This window comes from Lampetra planeri, chromosome 46 (genome assembly GCF_965212315.1).
Source record: "Lampetra planeri chromosome 46, kcLamPlan1.2.h2, whole genome shotgun sequence".
Lineage (NCBI taxonomy): Eukaryota > Metazoa > Chordata > Hyperoartia > Petromyzontiformes > Petromyzontidae > Lampetra > Lampetra planeri.
In genome coordinates this window covers 8491692-8511877 of record NC_136152.1, presented here as the reverse complement: position 1 = coordinate 8511877, position 20186 = coordinate 8491692, and the positions used below count along the sequence as shown (strand labels likewise).

The 20186-nt window shown below is 45.1% G+C and overlaps 1 protein-coding gene across 6 annotated transcripts in view; it reads right to left on the bottom strand.

The window, feature by feature from the left end:
- The window catches only part of RAD17 (RAD17 checkpoint clamp loader component), a 94540-nt gene that overhangs the window by 48535 nt on the left and 25819 nt on the right, over nucleotides 1-20186 (bottom strand). For all 6 annotated transcript variants that reach the window (XM_078615300.1, XM_078615301.1, XM_078615304.1 and 3 more), the window contains exons 4-10: nucleotides 11786-11869; nucleotides 11424-11547; nucleotides 10373-10527; nucleotides 9578-9630; nucleotides 8899-9024; nucleotides 7191-7260; nucleotides 6175-6286 (exon numbers count right to left, since the gene is read on the bottom strand). In XM_078615300.1, the coding sequence (XP_078471426.1) occupies nucleotides 6175-6286; nucleotides 7191-7260; nucleotides 8899-9024; nucleotides 9578-9630; nucleotides 10373-10527; nucleotides 11424-11547; nucleotides 11786-11869 (724 nt within the window). The remainder of the gene's footprint in view (nucleotides 1-6174; nucleotides 6287-7190; nucleotides 7261-8898; nucleotides 9025-9577; nucleotides 9631-10372; nucleotides 10528-11423; nucleotides 11548-11785; nucleotides 11870-20186) is intronic.

The following is a 20186-nucleotide window of genomic DNA, read 5'->3' as shown; positions in this document are numbered from 1 at the left end:
GAAATGCTATGAAAACCGGCAGATCAGTTCCTGAGGGTAGGAGATCGGATCACCATTTTTCCCTTAAGGACAGTGATAGGCGAGATGCTGCAAGTAACTTTTTGGATGGAATTAAATAGTGATTTGTGATTGTGGGCTACTGAGGCAGAAACCATCCCCTCAGCAAAGAGCACCCACCACTCATCCTTGCAGCGCCGCATGGCTCTCAACCTCTGAGCAAAGGCTGCGGCAAGCCTCTTCATTCTCCGATGTTGGATGTTATAGATGACGGGAGTGGGCCTATCGTTTTCTCTCATCCATCCGGAACACCTCCTGCTTCTGCCAGGAAGTCTGGACTGGATACCCAACGCAGTCATTGCAGCTACATGAGCCACAGTTTTGAACCTCACCCATTTCCCCTCACAGCATCAGGAGGGGGGACGATGCCAACCCCAGCTGCAAGTGATGTTGAAATTCTTGCTTGCAACTACAGGCAATCCTTGGTTTACGCACTTTTGTACGCCATTTTGGAATAACGCGCGCTTTGTATTTAGACCTTTTGACATGCGTGAGGCAATTTTCAGAATAACGTCATCCACAACGCGACATATGCCACCCTAGCCTGGCACCACAACCCAATGGCGTTGCCAGCAGACAGTGCGATACAATAACTATAACTAGTGTGCTATACTATACAGCATTTCTCCGCGTATACACCAGCGCTCTTCCCTTTGACTCATGTCTCTCGATGAGATCGCACGCTCTAAAGTTTACTTGTGTTGTGTTCACCGCTTTTTTATTTCTTACTGTAATTCTTTATTTACATTTTTATTTTATCAGACGTATATTAGAGTTTACATGATTTTAATTTAAGTATTATTTTGTGTACATGCATTGATTGATATAGGCTAGGATAATATAGGTGATCATGTCTGTGAGTGTGAGTGAAATTCCTTAACACCATCCTTTACAATTATTTATGGGAAAATTGCTTTTGACATACACGATTTTTAGATACGCGCACTTTTCCAGAAACGCATCTATCGCGTATGTCAAGGAGTGCCTGTATCTTTAGCTAGCTGAGACCAGGCTACTGTGGGTTTGAATTGGGTACTAGATGGACACCCAACACCGGAGTGGAAGAATGGAGGGTGCATCTTACAGATAACAAGCCAATGGTCAGTGGGCAGATCAGCTCCCCGGTAGGTCTTGGTGTCAATGACATGGGCACGCACCCACTGCTCCGTCACTTTGTAATCCAGCAGATGTTCTTGCTTGGACCTGGCGTGTATCCATGATTTTGTATGGATGCACCAATGTCAGAACAGCATGTTGGGAATTACAAGCCCAGGGGCTGCACACAAGCCTAGCAGCCTCCTCCCATTATTATTGAGCTGATATGGCCCATGCCTTCCAATCACTCCGACCCACGTGTCTGCGTCATAACCCGCACAGGCATTAAAGTCACCCAACAGGACGACTTATCCCAAAGGGCCACTTTAGCTTGTACCTGGGACATGAGGTTATAGAAGGCGTCTGACTTATCAGCCTTGTCTGCATCCCTCCACTGATGTTCATCATCGGTGGGGGCATAAGCAACCACCACCACCAATGGCGGAGCCAGGATTTTCAGGTTGTGGGGGCAACCCTTCCAGCAATGAAAAATGATGGATGTTGTTAGTAAGTAAGGACTTGTCCCTGGCTTTTTATTCGACGCGTGTGCGGCGATGGCGCAGCCATCGATCGAGGGTCGAATTAAAACCGTGTGAGATCGGCATCGCGCTCGCTGAAGGTATGCCTTCAGGGAAGTCGTGTACTGTATACGCAACTGTGCACAATTCTGTGAGTCACTTATAACTGCTTTGCCATTACTTATTGCCAATTATGGACTCAGACGATTGTCCTATCATCTTATAAAGTCCCTGGCACATAATAATATGCTACACAGTGGCAGCGGGGGTTGCAAAATGCCGATTTATTACTAACTAGCTTTACTACCTGGCTTCGCCCAGGGCTTGCATTAACCATGCCCAGCCGCCTTTGTCTCCCCAGTGGCGATGTTCACACACCACACCAGTTACTTGTTTGAGGCTGAGTCGACCTAGGGGAGGCCCAGGAGCGGTTAAAATAATCGTCACCGGTGGTGGCCGTGAGCGGGAATCGAATTCGGGTCGCCAGGTTCGTAGCGCAGCGCGCGAATCGCTACGCAGTTGCTGCTCCCCCCCCCCCACACACAAAGGATAAAGACAAAGATCCCCCGTGTAGCCTGTGAGACTGTAGGAGGCAAGTGCTGTTAGTGAGCACCTATGAAGGCTGGCACGGCACACGAGGGGGTGGGTGGCCAGCACCATCCCAGCCGCCTTTGTCTCCCCAATGGTGATGTTCACACACCACAGCAGTTACTCGTCTGAGGCTGAGTCGACCTAGGGGAGGCCCAGGACTGGTTCAAATAATCGTCACCGGTGGTGGCCGTGAGCGGGAATCGAACTCGGGTCGCTGGGTTCGTAGCGCAGCGCAAACCACTACATTACCGCTCCCTCCACACACACGCGCGCGCATCCATAGGTACACATACACATGCTTGCTGCAGACACACACAACTATCAGGGTGCGTACAGCAGTAAACGACTGAAATAATAAAGCAATGCTGCGCAAATAACGCCTTAGACCTGCAACACATTTGTATGGCACTTTACTCGCGCCTTGGAGGGTTGGGGGGGGCGTGACGTCAGCAGGCACACTCCGTTATGCTTCCACATGCGTGGGTCACATGACAGATGTGACGTCACAGCTCACTTGCCGTGCAAAAAAATATGCATTATTGAGCCCCCCCCCGCCCCCAAAATACAAAAGTCTATTTTAATAATTTTTGCATGGTGTACAGTCTGGAAAGTACAAGTTTGTTCCATGTCGGGAAGTATGCTAAACATTTTGAACAGACACACATAATCACAAATTTCCCTTTTAAATATATAGATAAATCCCAATGAGCCGATCAAAATTAGGGATCGGATCATTGGGGAGGCACGTGCCACCCCCCCCCCCCTCCACTGGCTCTGCCAGTGACCACCACCATTCCCCTCGCCTCTTGTTGATGGAGAGTCAAGCCCACCGGAGCCTGGGACCTACAGCTTCCCAAACCTCACCACCATGCTCCCACACCTCCTTTATTTTGTTCAAAATAAGTGGCACTCCCTGTTGTTTGGCAGTTTCCTACCCCGAGTCGAGAACTGTCCACCCTTCATTATGACTGGAGCCAAAACAGGTCCACTGTGCCTCCTGTATTCCACAGAGGTCTAAGTGGTACAGCCCATTTCAAACATTCCACGTGGCTAACAGCAGTAGTCTCCTGTTCCTGGGAGAACCCCGAGGGGGGGTTCAGTCTGGCTATGCTAAATGGAGTTTTTCCAGAAGGCATCATAAACGCCTTTGCCCTGAGGTCTCGAGCACTAGCTTATTTCAGTGTTTCCACTTTGACACACAGACATGCGCGTGCACACACACACAAACACGCACTCCCAGTGAGAGGCTGACTTATCTTGCGGAGGATCGCGCCGCTGACCAAAATAGTTCCCCAGTTTAGTTTGTAAGTGTGAGTACGCGTTTTAAGTCAATGTTTAAAAATAAATATATAGATATATATTTCATAAAATCTGGTTCGTAAGTGCGGGTGCTCGTAAGTCGGGTGTTCGTAAGTTGAGGAATATCTGTATAAGAAAATCTCTGGCATTTATGCAAACTACGTAATTTTTAATAAAAATGTTACGGATAGTGAATGAAAAGAACGATATAATTCAGTTTAACGTGTAGGCTTTCGCGACCAATATCATCCATAATAGAGGTTTTTTGGGTTAAATCGCGTAAATATATGAACGTGTCGTTAAAACCCATCGCCACCCGACACAGCCAACTAGTGAGGGTTGTCACGTAAACAGAACATGCCAATTTCGATTTAAAGCTTTCGTGACTGCAGGGATTCATCTTCTTGGTTCTTTCGGTAAAGTCACGTAGAAGGGAAGTAATAAAATAATAAAAATAAAACATAATAAAATAAAATAATTCTCACGACGTTTCGGCTACAACGCTTGTCAGTTTTGATGTGGTTTCCTTATTCACCAAGGTTCCTGTACCTGACACCATCGCAATCATTGAAGACTTGATTCATCAAGGACTGAATGCTGGGGTACCCCCCCTGGTGAGACACTGCTTAACTAATACATACTTCACCTGGAATGAAACTTTCTACAAGCAAACTGAGGGCACCCCAATGGGCTCCCCCCTATCTCCGGTTGTAGCCAACATCTTCATGGAGAAATTTGAGACGGACGCCATCCAGACTGCCACTCTACGCCCGACCTTATGGAAGAGGTACGTAGACGACACTTTTGTCATCTGGCCACATGGCCGGCCTGCTCTAGACCAATTTCTCGACCACATCAATTCCATACACCCAGCCATCAGATTCACCATGGAAGTCGAAAAAGATGGCAAGCTACCCTTTTTGGATGTCCTAATCAAAAGGAGACCTGATGGTTCAATGAGCCACTCTGTCTACAGGAAAGCCACCCATACGGATGCTTACCTAAAACCGGATTCCCACCACCATCCATCCCAGAAGAATTCCCTCATCAAGACTCTATATCATAGAGCCCAATGCATCTCCGACCATGAACACATTTCCAGTGAACTCAAACACGTACGACAAGCTCTTAAGGCTAATGGTTACTCCGACTACACAATCCGCAAAGCCATCACTCCAACCATCAAGAAGGATCCTGTGGAGGAGCCTTTCAAGACCATCACCTTACCCTACATTGCTGGGGTCACAAAAAAGATCTCCAAAATCCTGATTAAACACAAGATCCAGGTCCGATTCAACACAGTACATAAAATCCGTGATCTGGTACCGTCTGTAAAAGATGTGGTTCCAGACATACCCTGGCGTCTACAAACTAAGTTGCCTCTGTGGTAGCAGTTACATTGGGGAAACCAAACGACATGTCTCGGACCGCATCCGTGAACATAAAGCTGACCTGAAACACGGTAGGACAAACACCTCAGCCGTGGCAGATCACTGTTACAACTCAGTGGGCTCACATGACATTGACTTCTCCAAGACAGAGGTTCTCTGCAAGCCATCTGGCTATCATGAGAGATTCGTTCATGAGGCGATCCACATATACACCCACAGAGACAATTTTAACTGAGAAGATGGATTCTGGCTTAGCAATCATTGGAAGGACGTAATAAACCATTTCGATACACATTAGGGTGGGTAGAATAATACATAGTGTTATATTAAAATGTATAAGGTATAGGGTGGTTTATAGCAATACAGTATATAATTTAATGTTGGGTTTATCTATGGCAGTATATAGTACGGTATATGCTCGTGTGATGTAAGAGAATAAAGTTTAGATGGAAGCATATTATATAATTTTTACGACGTAGAATTGTAATGTATTACTTGCTGTTAGTAACTCAGCTTATTGTAGAGTATAGTAAGTATACTGATGGTGCTATGCAGTTTATACTTTAGTTTTTTATGTAGTTTATACTTTAGTTTTCTACGTGGTTGTTTAGTAACTGCAGCTACATATCATTAACATTCCTTTCCTTTGTTAATGCTACTCCCTGCACCCCCCCTTGGTGCTGCTGATCCTGCATAATGCATGAGCATAATATGACTTTGAAACCCCCCCACCCACCTCCTACGCATTTCCCATGAATATGCTAAATTCCTCTTCATATGCACATTCTTTTTGTTAAGGCGCTCTTCCACCTCCAACCCAGCTTATATATAAGCTCCTAGCTTGGTAGTGTCTCATTCTTCACCTGAAGACAGCTGCTTGCGTTGTAGCCGAAACGTCGTGAGAATTATTTTATTATGTTTTATTTTTATTATTTTATTACTTCCCTTCTACGTGACTTTACCGAAAGAACCAAGAAGAAGAACATGCCAATTCGTCACTCGTACAGCACAACCGATGATGGTTGCTTGTGTTGCAATCAAAACGTCGTATTCTATTATTATTTAATTTAATTTCTTTGTACGTGACTTTACCGAAAGAACCAAAGAGTAATTCCTGCAGTCACGAAAGCTTCGAAAACTGCTCATGTTGTTTACAGGAAACGTTTAAAGGTTACTCTTCATCACCGCATTCATGAAGAAAGTGGAGCTGCTGGTGCACTCACCACACTGCCAGGCAAACTGCAGGGCATTGATAGCACCACGGATATCGCCTGCACTTGATGCACACAGGTCGTGCAGAACCATCTGATTCAGCACACACGGCCGCCCCCTTACCTGCACAAAGACAAATATCCCCTGTATAACCATAGAAACATTTGGAGCAAGTGCTGTTCACAAGCACCTATAAAGGCCAACACGGCCAGCATCACACACGACCCGCCGACATAAGCACACATGAACATACATCGTTCATGTACCTGCAAAAAAACTGAAGAATTCCTACCACTAACCATTGCCATCAACTTAGTTGATATAAAACACAGCTTAAAATCCCCATTTCTAATTACCATATCTACAACTACCAGAAACTGCAATGTCCCACCCAAAGCTGAAGCTAACCTGTATAAGCCTCATACTCCAAGTAATTTCGAACACATTGTGCCAAACACTTGAAAGAACCTCAACCCACTTTGACATTTCTCTTCTTTCATCAAATTCCTGGTGGCCATCATTCAAGTTCTCCAGCAACTAAAAATGACCTCATCTGGCTCCAACTCCTGCTAAATGCAAGGGACGCGAAGGACTTATCCTTTCCCAGCGATATGTTTCCTCTCATGCCCCATGTAGTCCACTTGGCACACTGTGCAGCTCTACTGCCACAAATGTTAAACCTTACACATATTTAGGTATCTGGGTTGATTACTACATGAATATTAATACTCATATACTCATCAAACTGGTCAGGTTTATGATACAGTGTAACAATCACCGCAACATCACCTAATCCCGGTTTTCCCATATTCGGGTGATGTGTTCTCATTGACAGTAGCATGTGAGGAGTATCTTAAGCTGCTATCACATATGTTTTCAGACAAGAGAAAAATTCCACAAAAATTAATTATATTGTGCTCTAAAATAGTAATACAAACTTCCAAGAAACAGGCCACCCCCATTATTCAGACGTGCATGACATTGGGTATCTATTGCTTAGTCATTACATAAAAAAGAAGATTCACACCTGGGCAGTTTCTGCAGAGGCAACACGCATCAGCACTTTTATCAAGCTGGTGGGAGACACTGGGTTGAAGCTGCACTCAAACACCACACACAGATACACACTCAGGTGACTCTAGGGAGGCAGTTAGTGATTCACTCCCCTTTCCCCACCCATCCTTGTTAATAAATTAATTACATTCAGGGTCACAATTCAATTCAAGATTAAAACTATATTTGAATGAGAGTGCAATCCAACGGCATGAGAGTGCAATGGAAAGGACATTTGAGCATGAGAGATCTAAGAAAGAGGCATAGAGAGAAAGAGAGACACAGAGAGTCGAGTAGGCCTCTCTCTTAGATCTCTCATACTCAAATGTCATTTACATTGCACTCTCATGCATTTTGGATTGCACTCTCATGCTCACATGTCCTTTGGATTGCGCTCTCGTGCCTTTGGATTGCACCACTCTTTGTTCTTACATTAACATGCTAATCTCTCACATTAACATAGCCACTTCTGTACCCTCGTCGAGGAGGCCGCTCTCCGTTCTTACAGCTACATGCTAATTTCTCACATTAACATCACTAGCCACGCCCACTTCTTTATGACCCTTGGGCTACACCCATTTCAAACCTTTTAAAACAGTCTGCCTCAGCAGCAGATCATGCTTTCCCACCTGATGACGGACGCTTGATTTATTTTATTTTATACCTACGTGACTTTACTGAAAGAACCATGAAAGCTTCAAATCAACATTGTTCTATCTTTTATTGTTTTTGAGATATTCGGATTCAGACGGTTTTGAATAAAAAATTAAACATTTTATGATTTTCAAATATGAATAATTCGAAAACGGTAAAATATAGAAGCTTCCCCTCGGAGTATTATGTTAATAAATTTTTGTTCTTTCTAATAAAAAGAACAGATTATTTAAATTTAAAAGTTTCAGATGGGTAGGTCTTTAAATATAACAAGTTGAATCAAGTCTTCTTGGTTCTTTCGGTAAAGTCACGTAGAAGGGAAATAATAAAATTATAAAAATAAAACATAATAAAATACAATTCTCACGACGTTTCGGCCACAACGCAAGCAGCCGTCCTCCGTCAACAATGTGTTTTTTTGCATAACATTTTTTTTGGTGTAGTTGTTAGTGTCATAGCATCGAAAAAATTGTCAAATAATCAATCATATCAGGTTAATTATTATATTCATTGAAAACTTTTCCTGGCGAAGACAGGGCTTATTAACTCGTTATTATATAACTATTATTCATTATTATGTATTTACTTGTGCGTTATTAATGTATTATATAATGGAAATAATAATTATTTATTGATAGATTTTCACATTAATGAAGTTATTATTGGCTTTCACATTGTCTAGAGATATGTATTATCGATCGTGATAATGTCAATGATTCTTGCTTTATCAATATAGGAGAGAGACGTTCAAACTACAAATATACAGGCGTCAGGGTCGGGATTTAACCCACGATTTCCTGTATACCAAGTGAGGTAGTTAACATTTTGCCACCTTGGAACCCCTTTCAGCTAAAAAGGGGTTTTATTCAGGATTGTGGTTTTGAAAAGAATAACCCAACTTGTGTACCTATACATTCTGATGATATATTTATAATTATCTTCATGGAAAAATAATTTCCGCAAATATATATTCTTGATGTGGACTTGAATAACACAAACAGCAGACTGGTGGAAACCTTGGTCCTCACCTGATAACATGAACGCCTAGATCCTCCTGAGTGCCAAGGGGCAGTAGGGTTCGGAGGCTGTACTCACTCCCAGAGCAGTCGCTCGCCACCAGCACCAGTGGACACCGGCCACGGATAGAAAACTTTCTAAAATAGCCCATCAGGTTACAGAGGGAAAGGAATCACAAGATAACAGGAGTACAAGGGTTATGGCACAAGCAGCATCACCAATAGCTCATCATTAAAAAAACAGCTTCATGCACCTCAACATACTGTACATAATAACAAAGAGACGAAGAAGGCATATAATGTACACAAGGCAATGGAAGCCGGCTCTGGTTAGTATGGAGAATACCAATTCAAATGCTGCAGAATAAAATAAGCTATAGATTTATGAAATCGAACAATGTGCTGGTGAAACAGAAACTTTCTTTGGTTGCTTCATAACACATTTTGTGATTAGCATTTTATACATTTCTGTTAACACACACATTATGATTTTAAACCATTGTAAAATTAACAATTAACCTATGGCTTGGGAGTATGGTAGTATCGTTGTAGTACCACTGCTCAATGGCAAACTGCAATTGTTTACAACTCATAACTATTGCTCTACTACATTGCGATTGTGAACCCTCGTGGGACATAGGACTCAAAAGTGCTGGTCAAACCCCACTTCACTTCACCAGTCATATCTTACCTGAGTACGTCATGCAGGGTAGAGGCCTCCCTGTAAAACTGGTTTGGAATATCCTAGGAGGAAAGAGATAAGCACAGTCATGGATGTAACAGCAAACATGGTGTATGCACTGTGTGTGCGGGGAACAGGGAGTGGTGATTTATAAGTTATGATTCCAGTGATCAGGATCGAATATTGGTCATGCATAACACCAGCATCAATATGTATGTGAACCTGTCTAGGACCTTCCTTATGTCACATAAACCTAACATGTTATCTGTTGTGTTATGGTTAGCATTAGCAGTGGGACGCAAAGGGCAGCTGGATTTGCAAGGTCCCATAATCGAGAACAAACTATATTATGTTGTGTGGTGCCAGATCTAATGATGAGGTTAACCAATGTATCTTTGTGTGAGGAGAGGTCTTACTGTGCTGTAATTATAGCAATCAAGGTTCCATTGCCTGACTATGCATATATAGAACAGTGGAAAGTGGTTGTCGAAACCTGGCATGGTCCTCCGAAGGATAATTCTCCAAAAAATGGATACCTGGCCAAATGGTGTGGTTAGTACCCGCACTGGGGAGGCAAAAGTGTTTGGCAAGCATGGGTACTGAAAAGCTTTAAATTCAGGGTTCTCACATTTCCTCTCAAAGCCAATTGGACTAAACATCCAAATGAAAAACGTGTTTGAGGTTAAGTCGGACTTTTCTGGAAACGTAATTTTCATGGATATTATTGGACTCAATGTAGTACATGCTTTTGTTTGTGCACCGCCAGGTGTGTGTGCATGTGTGTACGTGCAAAATAATGCCTACCTCTAGCAGGATAAGCCGCGCTTCTGGCTCCACACTGACTTCCACCCCGTTGAGGCAGAGTGCATGATATCGATTTGCTCTCAACAGGAACTCCCGGAATAGAGCCACCTGTGTCTGCACACCACTGCCAAAGCCACCAGGCTCCCTCTCCCACCCTGACAAGTGACATCACCAATTACCACAAGCCCGCATGCCCCTATGTTCCTATGGCTAACCTTCATACCTATAACACTGCATCCTTCAAAACATATCATTCTCAAATTTGTAGGATCTCTTATTACATACAAAGGAATGCATGGTAGTGTACATGATAGGAGACAAAATGATGGCCATTGGTTTAAAATAATGACAGAATGGCAACCACGGGATAGAATGCATTTGGGAGGAGGCCCACCATGGATGTGGAGCGATGAAATCCACTCGTGTGCCGGCGTTAAGTGCATTATTACATTGCATGACTATGGGGGTTGGTGGTAGGTTGGGGAGGATTTGGTTTCACAGTGAATGTATCATGGTTAATGATATTTGTGATCTTCCGAGATGCACAAGATGATACCAACGCCTCCCGATGACCTCACAAGATGACCTCATCAGGAGATGCACACATGCTCTGTGACGTCCACATCTTGGCAGAAAACACTTTTATTATTAGTTCTGTTTTTATTGCCCAGTATTTTGGAACCATATCATGCATTTATACAGTTTTATGAAAGCTACAAGACTGTGTTCTAAAATTGCATTGACCACATGATGCAGACAGGTGGACAGACAGATGGACAGAGCAATTGCAGGAACAATTTCAATCTTAGCTGGATAGTGTAAAATTGATTATTGAAGCAAATCACAACACAAAATCATGACAATAAATCGATTCACAATGAAGGCAAATCACTAACAAATTACCTAATTTATACAACTTTGCATATTTTTGCAAATGTATTAACTGGTTGGAGCCAGGTAGCAAATACATGTCTGACAGTGAGCTGGTGGCCAAATATTAAGAATAGTGTGGAGTTTTTGCAGCACCAGTGTAATTGGTGTCGTGACGTACCAAGTGTCTCCTGGCCGAGTGGGTTAATCCACTCATGGATAATGATCCCCAGTTGCTTGCAGAGAACCTGGAGTGTGGCTGTCTTGCCCGCACCTGCTGGACCCGTGATCAGTAGGATGCTGCCCTGCGAGACGTGCGTACAGCGTGTTAGTCCAGGAAGTGCTGATATATTTGTGTAATATGCGCAGCAGTGTAGGTATATGGCAAGCAGGGTGTGAACAATGGTCGTGCATATATGGGTGAAGGATATGCCAATGTTCAAGAAGGAATTGGGAGATGATAACAGTTATATATGGAGGTGTGCATAATGGTGTAAAGGGTACAGAGGCGTGGCTAAGTAGCACTGGGTGTTCCACATTCACCTTGTGAGCATTATGCTGCAAGGCATGAGCTCTTAGCCATGTCTCCACCTCCTCCACCTTCTTCTTGTGCACAGCCAGCTCCATCTGAGAAACAAACACAATGCCAACCACAAATGAAAAAATACATATTAAATAAACATACATGACACAAAAATAAATATGAAAACACTACAGGATTCAAGAGGGGCGAGTAGCAGTTGGGTGGGGAGTGGATGTTGTTGCCCAAGAGCAACACCCTTAGCTCTGAATCGGCCAGTTAGCTGGTTCAGGACACACAATGTAAGTGCAACGGATTAGTTTGCATGCATGTATGTTGAACTTCTTTCGCACTGTATGTAGCCAACCGTGCTAATCGGAAGTGCTGTATGAAGCATGAGGGGACCACAACCTGAAATCACAATCAGAATCTTTATTTATAGGAATCCAATGAGCAATAAAGCTCTTTTTCAAATATGTTTAGTAGGGGCAGGTCATAACGTGCCAACAATACAAAAACACAAAATACCCCCTCCAACAGCAGAAATCCCCCAGTACAGGCTCTCCATTGCATGGCAGTCTGTATATGCTCCTTGTCTTCACCAACCAGCACTTGCCAGCATGCTTCTTCTTCATATGGCTGATATTACTGTGGAACAACTATAATTTTACACTGAGGTGGCCGAGTAAAATAATTGCATCAGGAGTAGCAGATACAGGAATCCCTCATGATAAGTAGGGGATGCATTCCTGGAAAATGCTACTTCACACAATATTACTGATAGCGAACTCTAATTTCCCATTAGACAATGTTGAAATAAAGGGTTGTGTTCCTAGCCGACATTTCTGAAAACAATGACTAAATGGCATGAAATGTACGAAAATGCATATGATTGCAAGTTAACATACACCACTTGGTGGTGCCCCACCAGCCCCAAAGCAGGTAGTGACCTCGCCTGAAAATTATTGGCAGGCCACACACAATCGCGATCACAAAGGTGGCCAACAGAGGTCGTGGACAGAGAGGTGGGACCATACCTCAACCAGGGCCAGTCACTACGAAACACCCAGACACCAGCAGGGTCCAGTGGGGGACATCAAAAGGAAGGGGGCACCCAACAAGGTGGGGGATAGGCTATAGTAAAAGGATAGCATGAGCGGGTAGGGTTCCCAATACACCACTCCAAAGAGACAAAGGGAGCAGCGCAGGTAGACGTCCATACCAGTCCCGGAAGAGATCGAGACTTCGCTTGGAGACCGTTGATGGGCCACATTTGATCGCTACCCTGCCGGCAGTCATGTTAGAGTCCAGGTGGGACTAGGCCAAGTCGCCACAAACATTTTCCGTTACCCGGGGGGGCCTAGGGGGAGATAGTGAGAGAACCACTCGATGATGTGGGGGACTCAGGTCGGACAGATTGGACGGGAGGATGGACTGGTCAGGGTGTCCTGATTCACCTCTCCATGAGAGACACGGGCAGTGGCACAGTCAGACGTCCATACTGACCGCCATCTTAATTTGATCTTATTTTATATTTATAGAGCACCTCAGCTCAAGGTGCTTTACATGTGCTTTACGTATTTTAAAAGCGGTAACACAAACTGACTGATTTATATGGCAAGGGTGTGCAACAGCCGCGGAATAAGTGGCCATAACAGAGGGCATATGGGGTCACAAAAGGGCAGGGGAGGGATGAAATGCAGTGGAGGGATGAGGGAATGGAAGAGGAATGGAATGGACAATGGAGAAAAGGTGAGGCTTTAAGAAAGGAAAGAAAGGTGATTAAGGAGGGGGACTTCTTAATGTACAGGGGAAGTTGATTCCTGTGGTAGGGTGCAAGGAGGGAGAAGGACCGAAATCGAGATTGGGCACAGGAAGGAGGGCCTGAGCGAGATAGGGAAGATTGTGAACGAAGAACACGAGGCAGGACGTAAAAGAGATAAGAGATGTAAGATAAGATGGGGGAAAGGCCAAAGGAGATAGTGTAAGGTATTTCAAAAGACAGCCTTCAGGGCAATCGGGCTGGGCCCATCGGTCCGGCCGATGGGCCCTTACGACACATGCAACAAACAGCCCGCTCACTGAGCCGTGCGGCCATCTGTTGGTACAGGGCGGATTCCTCGCCTACCTGTGCACGAGTCAGCCGTGCCTCTTGCTGCCCGTGTCGGGGGTTCTGCTGGACGATCTGTGCAAGGCGGCCCATCGTGATAGCTCACAAAAATGTCTGGTGGGCATTAACCAGAAACCTGGTTGGCTCATGTACACCAGGGTATTTCTCTGGGGGTTCTGCTGCCAGCCTATGCCAGTCGTGCTAAGCACAACCCACTTGTTAAAGGTGCAGGGCCTCCCAAAGACCTTGCCGAAGGGGCTGTCAGGGTGTAAGGGGTCGAGCAGCGCAGCAGATGGCCTGCTCCATGTCCAGATCCCCACCAGCTACAGCCATACCCCCTAAATCGATTACCCCCTTAAATTCCCTAATTCCTATCGTCCATCCCTGCCATCTGCTGCCATCTGCTGCCCTCTATACGCCCCCCATCTTCACTATGTGCGACTCTTTCTAACCTCATCGCCATCCCTCTACTCTAAAAATCCCTGCCGCACCACCCTACCCCGCTCCCTCCACCCATCAGCTCCATTCACCTCGGCCTCTGGAATTGCCATTCAGTCGGTAACAAGTCCGCTTCCACCCTAGATGCCTTTTTCTAAAAAAACCTTGAAGCCCTAGCAATTACAGAAACCTGGATATCCACGTTGAATACTGCCATCCCAGCTGCGCTTTCCACATCCCACACCAACGTCATCCATTCCCAAGACCATCTGGCTCTTCTCCTCTACCTGGATCCCATCGCCTCCATCTGTTGTTGTTCCAATGTTTCCCTCTTTCGATTTTCAACTATCCTCTTTCTCTTTTCCCTTTGCAATTTCATTTCTAATTGTTTACCGCCACCCTAGTCAGCCCTCCTTGTTATTTGACGACTTGGACTGCCTTCCTTCCACTATCCTTCCTATCTCATGTCTGCTGATTCTTCTGGGAGACTTCAACCTCTATCTTACTTCCCCATGTACGTCCTCGACTTGAATGTATCTCACTAGCTCTATCAACCTACACCTTGTCTCCTCTCCTCCAGCTCACTCCTCCAGTAACTTGCTTGACCTTATCTTCACTTCTGCTTGCTCAGTGTCGCATGTACTAGTTGACCCTTGTCCTCCCTCTTGGAGATGTCAAATATAACTTCCAAAATTCACCCAACCTTTTCCTCCCTTGATCCCCTACCGCCTTCCCTGCTTCCATCTGTCTTCCCCACTATCCTCCCGTTCCTCCTAACTCTCAACTGATTCCCTCTTATCTGGAATCTTCCCTAACTCCTTCAAAACCACCATCATCCTACCCCTTCTCAAAACCCCTTCCCTAGATCCTTCCATCCCTGCACACTATCACCCTATTACCTTGCTTTCCTACTTTTCCAAACTCCTTGAACGCTTAGTTCACACCCGACTCACTTCTTAAATTTCTTACTCACTCTCTCTATCCCTTCCACCAGTCTGGTTTCTGTCCTCTCTATTCCACCGAAACCGCTGTCCTCCACGTGCACAACCACTTGGCTAACTCACGCCACTTGGGCCTTTCATCTCCCCAATTTTGCTCGACCTGTCTGCAGCATTCGAAACCCTTGATCACTCCATCCTCTTATCAACTGTCTAACCTCGGTATCTCTAGCACCCCACTTCATTGGCTCCGCTCTTACCGCACTTCTCGTTCATCCACTGTCTCTTTTAACCATGGTTCTCTCTCTCACTCCCCCGTCACAGTTGGTATCCCCCAGGGTTTTGTACTTGGTCCTCTCCTATTCTCCCTTGACACATCCCCCCTCAAACCCATTCTTTCTATATCATATATCACCTATTCACAGACGACACTCAAATCTTCTTTTCCTTCAAGGCTCTTACTCCCGACCTTTCCGACCACATCTCATCCTGCCTAATGGTCATCTAAAGCATGAATGACACACACTCTTTGGTTCTTTCGGTAAAGTCATGTAGGTATAAAATATATATATATCACGACGTTTCGATCGCAACACAAGCGGTCGCACTCAGGCGGAAAATAATAATAATCCAGCAGTGGAACTGCTGAACCAGCTGGTTCAGCAGTTCCACCTTTAACCTTCCCTTCATCTCTCATTGCTTCTCTCATTCAACAACTTCACTGGCTTCCTATCTATCAAAGCTGTCTCTTTAAATTGCTCACCTTAGTTTTCAAAGCTTTGCGTGAACTGCCCACCCCTTACCTCTCTTCTCTCCTTTCCTTATACAGTGATACCTCGGTTCACGAACTTAATTCGTGAACTGACTCTGGTCGCGAACCGAATTGGTCGTGAACCGAGGCACATTTTCTCATAGGGTTCAATGTAAATCCGGTTAATCCGTTCTGACCTTTTTTTTTGGTTTTTGAAGCACAAAAATATGAAACAAATTACAATACACATTAGTACTGTACAGTATAGTAATGTATAAAGAGAGAACACTAACCTTGCTTGAGATTACTTCAATAAGCACTCAAACGGGTGAACTGTACAATACAGTAAGTACAGTATTGTACAGTACAGTAGTACAGTACAGTACTGTATGTGCTAAAAAGCACACCAAAAAGCAAAAAGTCACTGAAAGTGTCTTCACAGTACTTACAGTACTTCTTTCTGCGTCTCTTCTTCTCTCCACGATCTTCCTACAGGAAGTCACGACCATGTGACAGCCTGGAAATAGCATTAAAATGGCCGCGGCTCCTGTTCATGAACCGAAGCGGAGTTCGTGAACCGGAGCATATTTTTATGAACTTTTCTGTTCGTGAACCGAGTTGTTCGTGAACAGAAGCGTTCGTGAACCGAGGTATCACTGTATATCCCTGTTCTGCCTCACGGCAGGTGTCTTGCCTCACGGCATATGTGGGGCGTATGTGTAGTGGTGGTGTTGACGTGCGCCGACTGTGACAGTGATGGATCACAGGGCGGCGCGAGGTGCGGGGTTGGGCACGCGTTGTGGGCGTGGTGTGGACGCGCGCGCCGGGAGTGACAGATGACGGGGCGGCGCGGCGTGGGTGCTGGGGCACGCTGAGATGTGGGAAAACAGGATCGTAGCCAGCGCCCAGTGATTGGTCGAATAGGATGGGTGCTCGCAGCGACGTCCGCAGGTGGGGTATAAAGGGGGACGCGCGAGAGCACTCGGGGAGAAGTTACCCAGTTGAAGACCAGAAGACGGAGCTGAAGACCTAGTGCCCCGAGACCCCTAGTCCCGCCGTCCTTGTGGGGACCGGGGCCCTGTGTGGCTCGGAGGCGAGACTGTGGGACCCAGGGTCCGACGCCCACGTGGGTCGGGCTGGGGACCCACAGTCAAGACGGACACCCCGGGCAGGGAGTGTCCCGAGTAGCTCAGTGGGCGTTAGTCGCCGAGTAGCTAAGTGGGTGTTGGTCACCCGAGTAGCTCAGTGGGCGTTAGTCGCCAGGGTAGCTAAGTGGGTGTTTGTCACCCAAGATACTAAGTGGGTGTTTGTCACCCGAGATACTAAGTGGGTGGTTGTCACCCGAGATACAAAGTAGGTGTTAGTCACCTGTGAACGAGTTTGGTAAAATAAAGAGTGTGTTACCCGTGAAGTCGTCTCCCGCCGAGTTACTACATTACATATGTACACAGGAATTTCCTGTTTTTGATGCTAAGTTTGGTCACGTGACCAGGAAGTTGCGATTTAAGATTCCCGCTCAACCACGCGGGCGTCGGCCATTACACACATAATTCAAGATGGCGGCACACATCATGTCCCAGTGAAGCCAGCCGCAATTGTCCATTGTGGGACTTTAAAAAGCATTGTATGTAAGTTCGTTTATGTTCTTATAATATTGGCAATGCTGTTATGTTAGAATGACCGTTATAATGATGTAAATGCCTTTATAATGCTGTTAAATTGTTATGATAAATACGAGGCCTAGTTAACAACGAAGCCTGCATATTTCCTTATTGTGAATGTTACTTGTAATTTAATAAGTCGAGTCAAACTTGTACCCAAGTAACTATATTGCGATCCTGAGAGCAAGGATGACGAAATATCTCATCCACAATTTAGTGTCATGTGTAATACTGTACATTTGGGGTGCAGTGTGATGAATACACAATGTGCCTTTATGTAACACAGCAGTTTGTGCTCTTGTATAGTTATTCAGTGGTAATGTAGGGGCCTGGTCCATCCAGGATCTATTGTTTAGAAACATGTAATCTAAGACTGTTATCATGCTGTGGTGTTCATTCATTGTGTTGGTGTTTCCGGGTATTAACATATGCTGTATCTGTGCTGTTTTCTTACCAGTTTTACCTCGTAAATTCAATAAATGACGTTTGGAGTCGGACGTTCATCCTGGCTCTGAGGGTTTATTGGACACGAGGTTAACTACTCAGCTAGCAGTGCAACGCAGCGCACAGCGAGGCCGAGACAATCCCATCATTCCCGCTCCGGGCACAAGCTGTCTATCTTCTTGCTGTCCCTCCTCCACCCTATGCACAATCTCGCTTTCGCTCCTTCTCTCTGCTTGCCCCCTTACATTGGAACAAACTCCCTCTCCACATCAGATTCTTTTTGCACTGCCCTCAGATCCTATCCCTTTAACCTTCCTCTTCCACCACCCCTACCAGCACCACCTAACGCCCCTAACCCCTCTCTAGCCGCAGCCTCCACCTTTCGCTCCCTCCACCCTAGTCACTACCGCATTCCTTATTTTGCCATTTTGTAGCGTAGTCAGTAAGCATTGTCATGCGCCTTGGTGACAGGCGCTTTATAAATCCAAAATAGAATAGAATGTAAACAAGACAATGAATTTTACGGTGAAGAGGTGAAGTGTGAGAATGAAATGGGAGATTGCCAAGTGGGATCAGGTCATATTTAGAATTTAGCGGGATCATGTCACAGATTTGCCACAAAATAATACTGTCAGGATGAGCGTTAGTGTTTCTGTTATCAAGATGAAATGCAGTGACAGTTTTTTGTGGAGGCTTGGCTTGAGCCAAGATCATCCGCGTAGGAAAATGTATTACTCAATGGGGGCATGCTGTTTGTGTAGACGCTGAAGATCCTCTTTGCGAGTACTGGATCCTGTGGCAACACCATTATTGGGGAAATGAGGCGAGGTGAGTTTGTCACCCCAATGGACACGTAGCTCCCCCCTCTATTCCTCAGCATCGTCCATAGCAGGGATAATGTTTTGATGCAGGGAATGATCCTTACAAGCTTCAGCATCAGGCCTTGAATCCAGACCATGTTGTAAGCTGAAGACGGTTATACAAAGGCTAATACAATCTTGATTTGAAGTTTTCATGACTGCAGGGATCCATACTCTTTGGTTCTTTCGGTAAAGTCACTTAGGTATAAAATAAAATACATTAAATCATGACGTTTCGGGCGCAACACAAGCATTCGTCTTCAGGTGGGACAACCACAGCAAGAAACAATTGCTGAAGTGGGCAACAGAGGTGCTTGTATCAAGAGGCTATATAGGTAAGAGAGGGGGGGGGGGGCAGAGCCAGGGAGGAGAGATAGAAAGGGTGGGGGTGTGGGGTAGGGGGGAATGGGGTGCTGAGACAAATGCCGGGGCTGGGAAGTAAGCGGGGCTGGGGGGTAGGAGGAATGGGGTGCTGCACGACGAAAGCCAGGGCTGGGAAGTACCAATAAAGCCAATCTTAATTTTAGAACTTTCGTGACTGCAGGAATTATGATTTGGTTCTTTCGGTTAAGTCACGTCTAAAGATAAAATAATAAATTAAATTAAATAATAGAATACGACGTTTCGATTGCAACACAAGCAATCATCATTAACGCATAGTCTGGTTGATTACGTATTTCAACTTAGCAATCTTTGAAATACGTAATCAACCAGACTATGCGTTAATTGTGTGTTGACCGACCCTCTGTGTTGCATTACATTACATTTCGATATTTTGCTGGGTTATTTAATTTTAGTGTGTACTTCTCCTGATTTTCAGGCTTGCTTGCCTTGTCTGTGGAGCACTCATTGATATGCTAATTTTCTCTCTAACCCCCCTCCCTCTCTCTGCCTCCGCCCCCCCCTCTGTCTATTTAAGGCCACCCCACAGAAACGATCACTCCTCTCTGTTACTTGTGTTGCTCTCGCTATGTATCTTGGTGATATCTGTCTGCTAATATGTCTGTCTATAGTTTTCTGGTTAGATTTTGTGTCGCTATTTCATTATACCTGATGATGATTGCTTGTGTTGCAATCGAAACGTCGTATATTCTATTATTTAATTTAATTTATTATTTTATCTTTAGACGTGACTTAACCGAAAGAACCAAATCATACCAATAAAGCCAACAACCCCAATGCAGCAGCAATGCCAAACGCTAAGGATGCAATTAACTTGGCA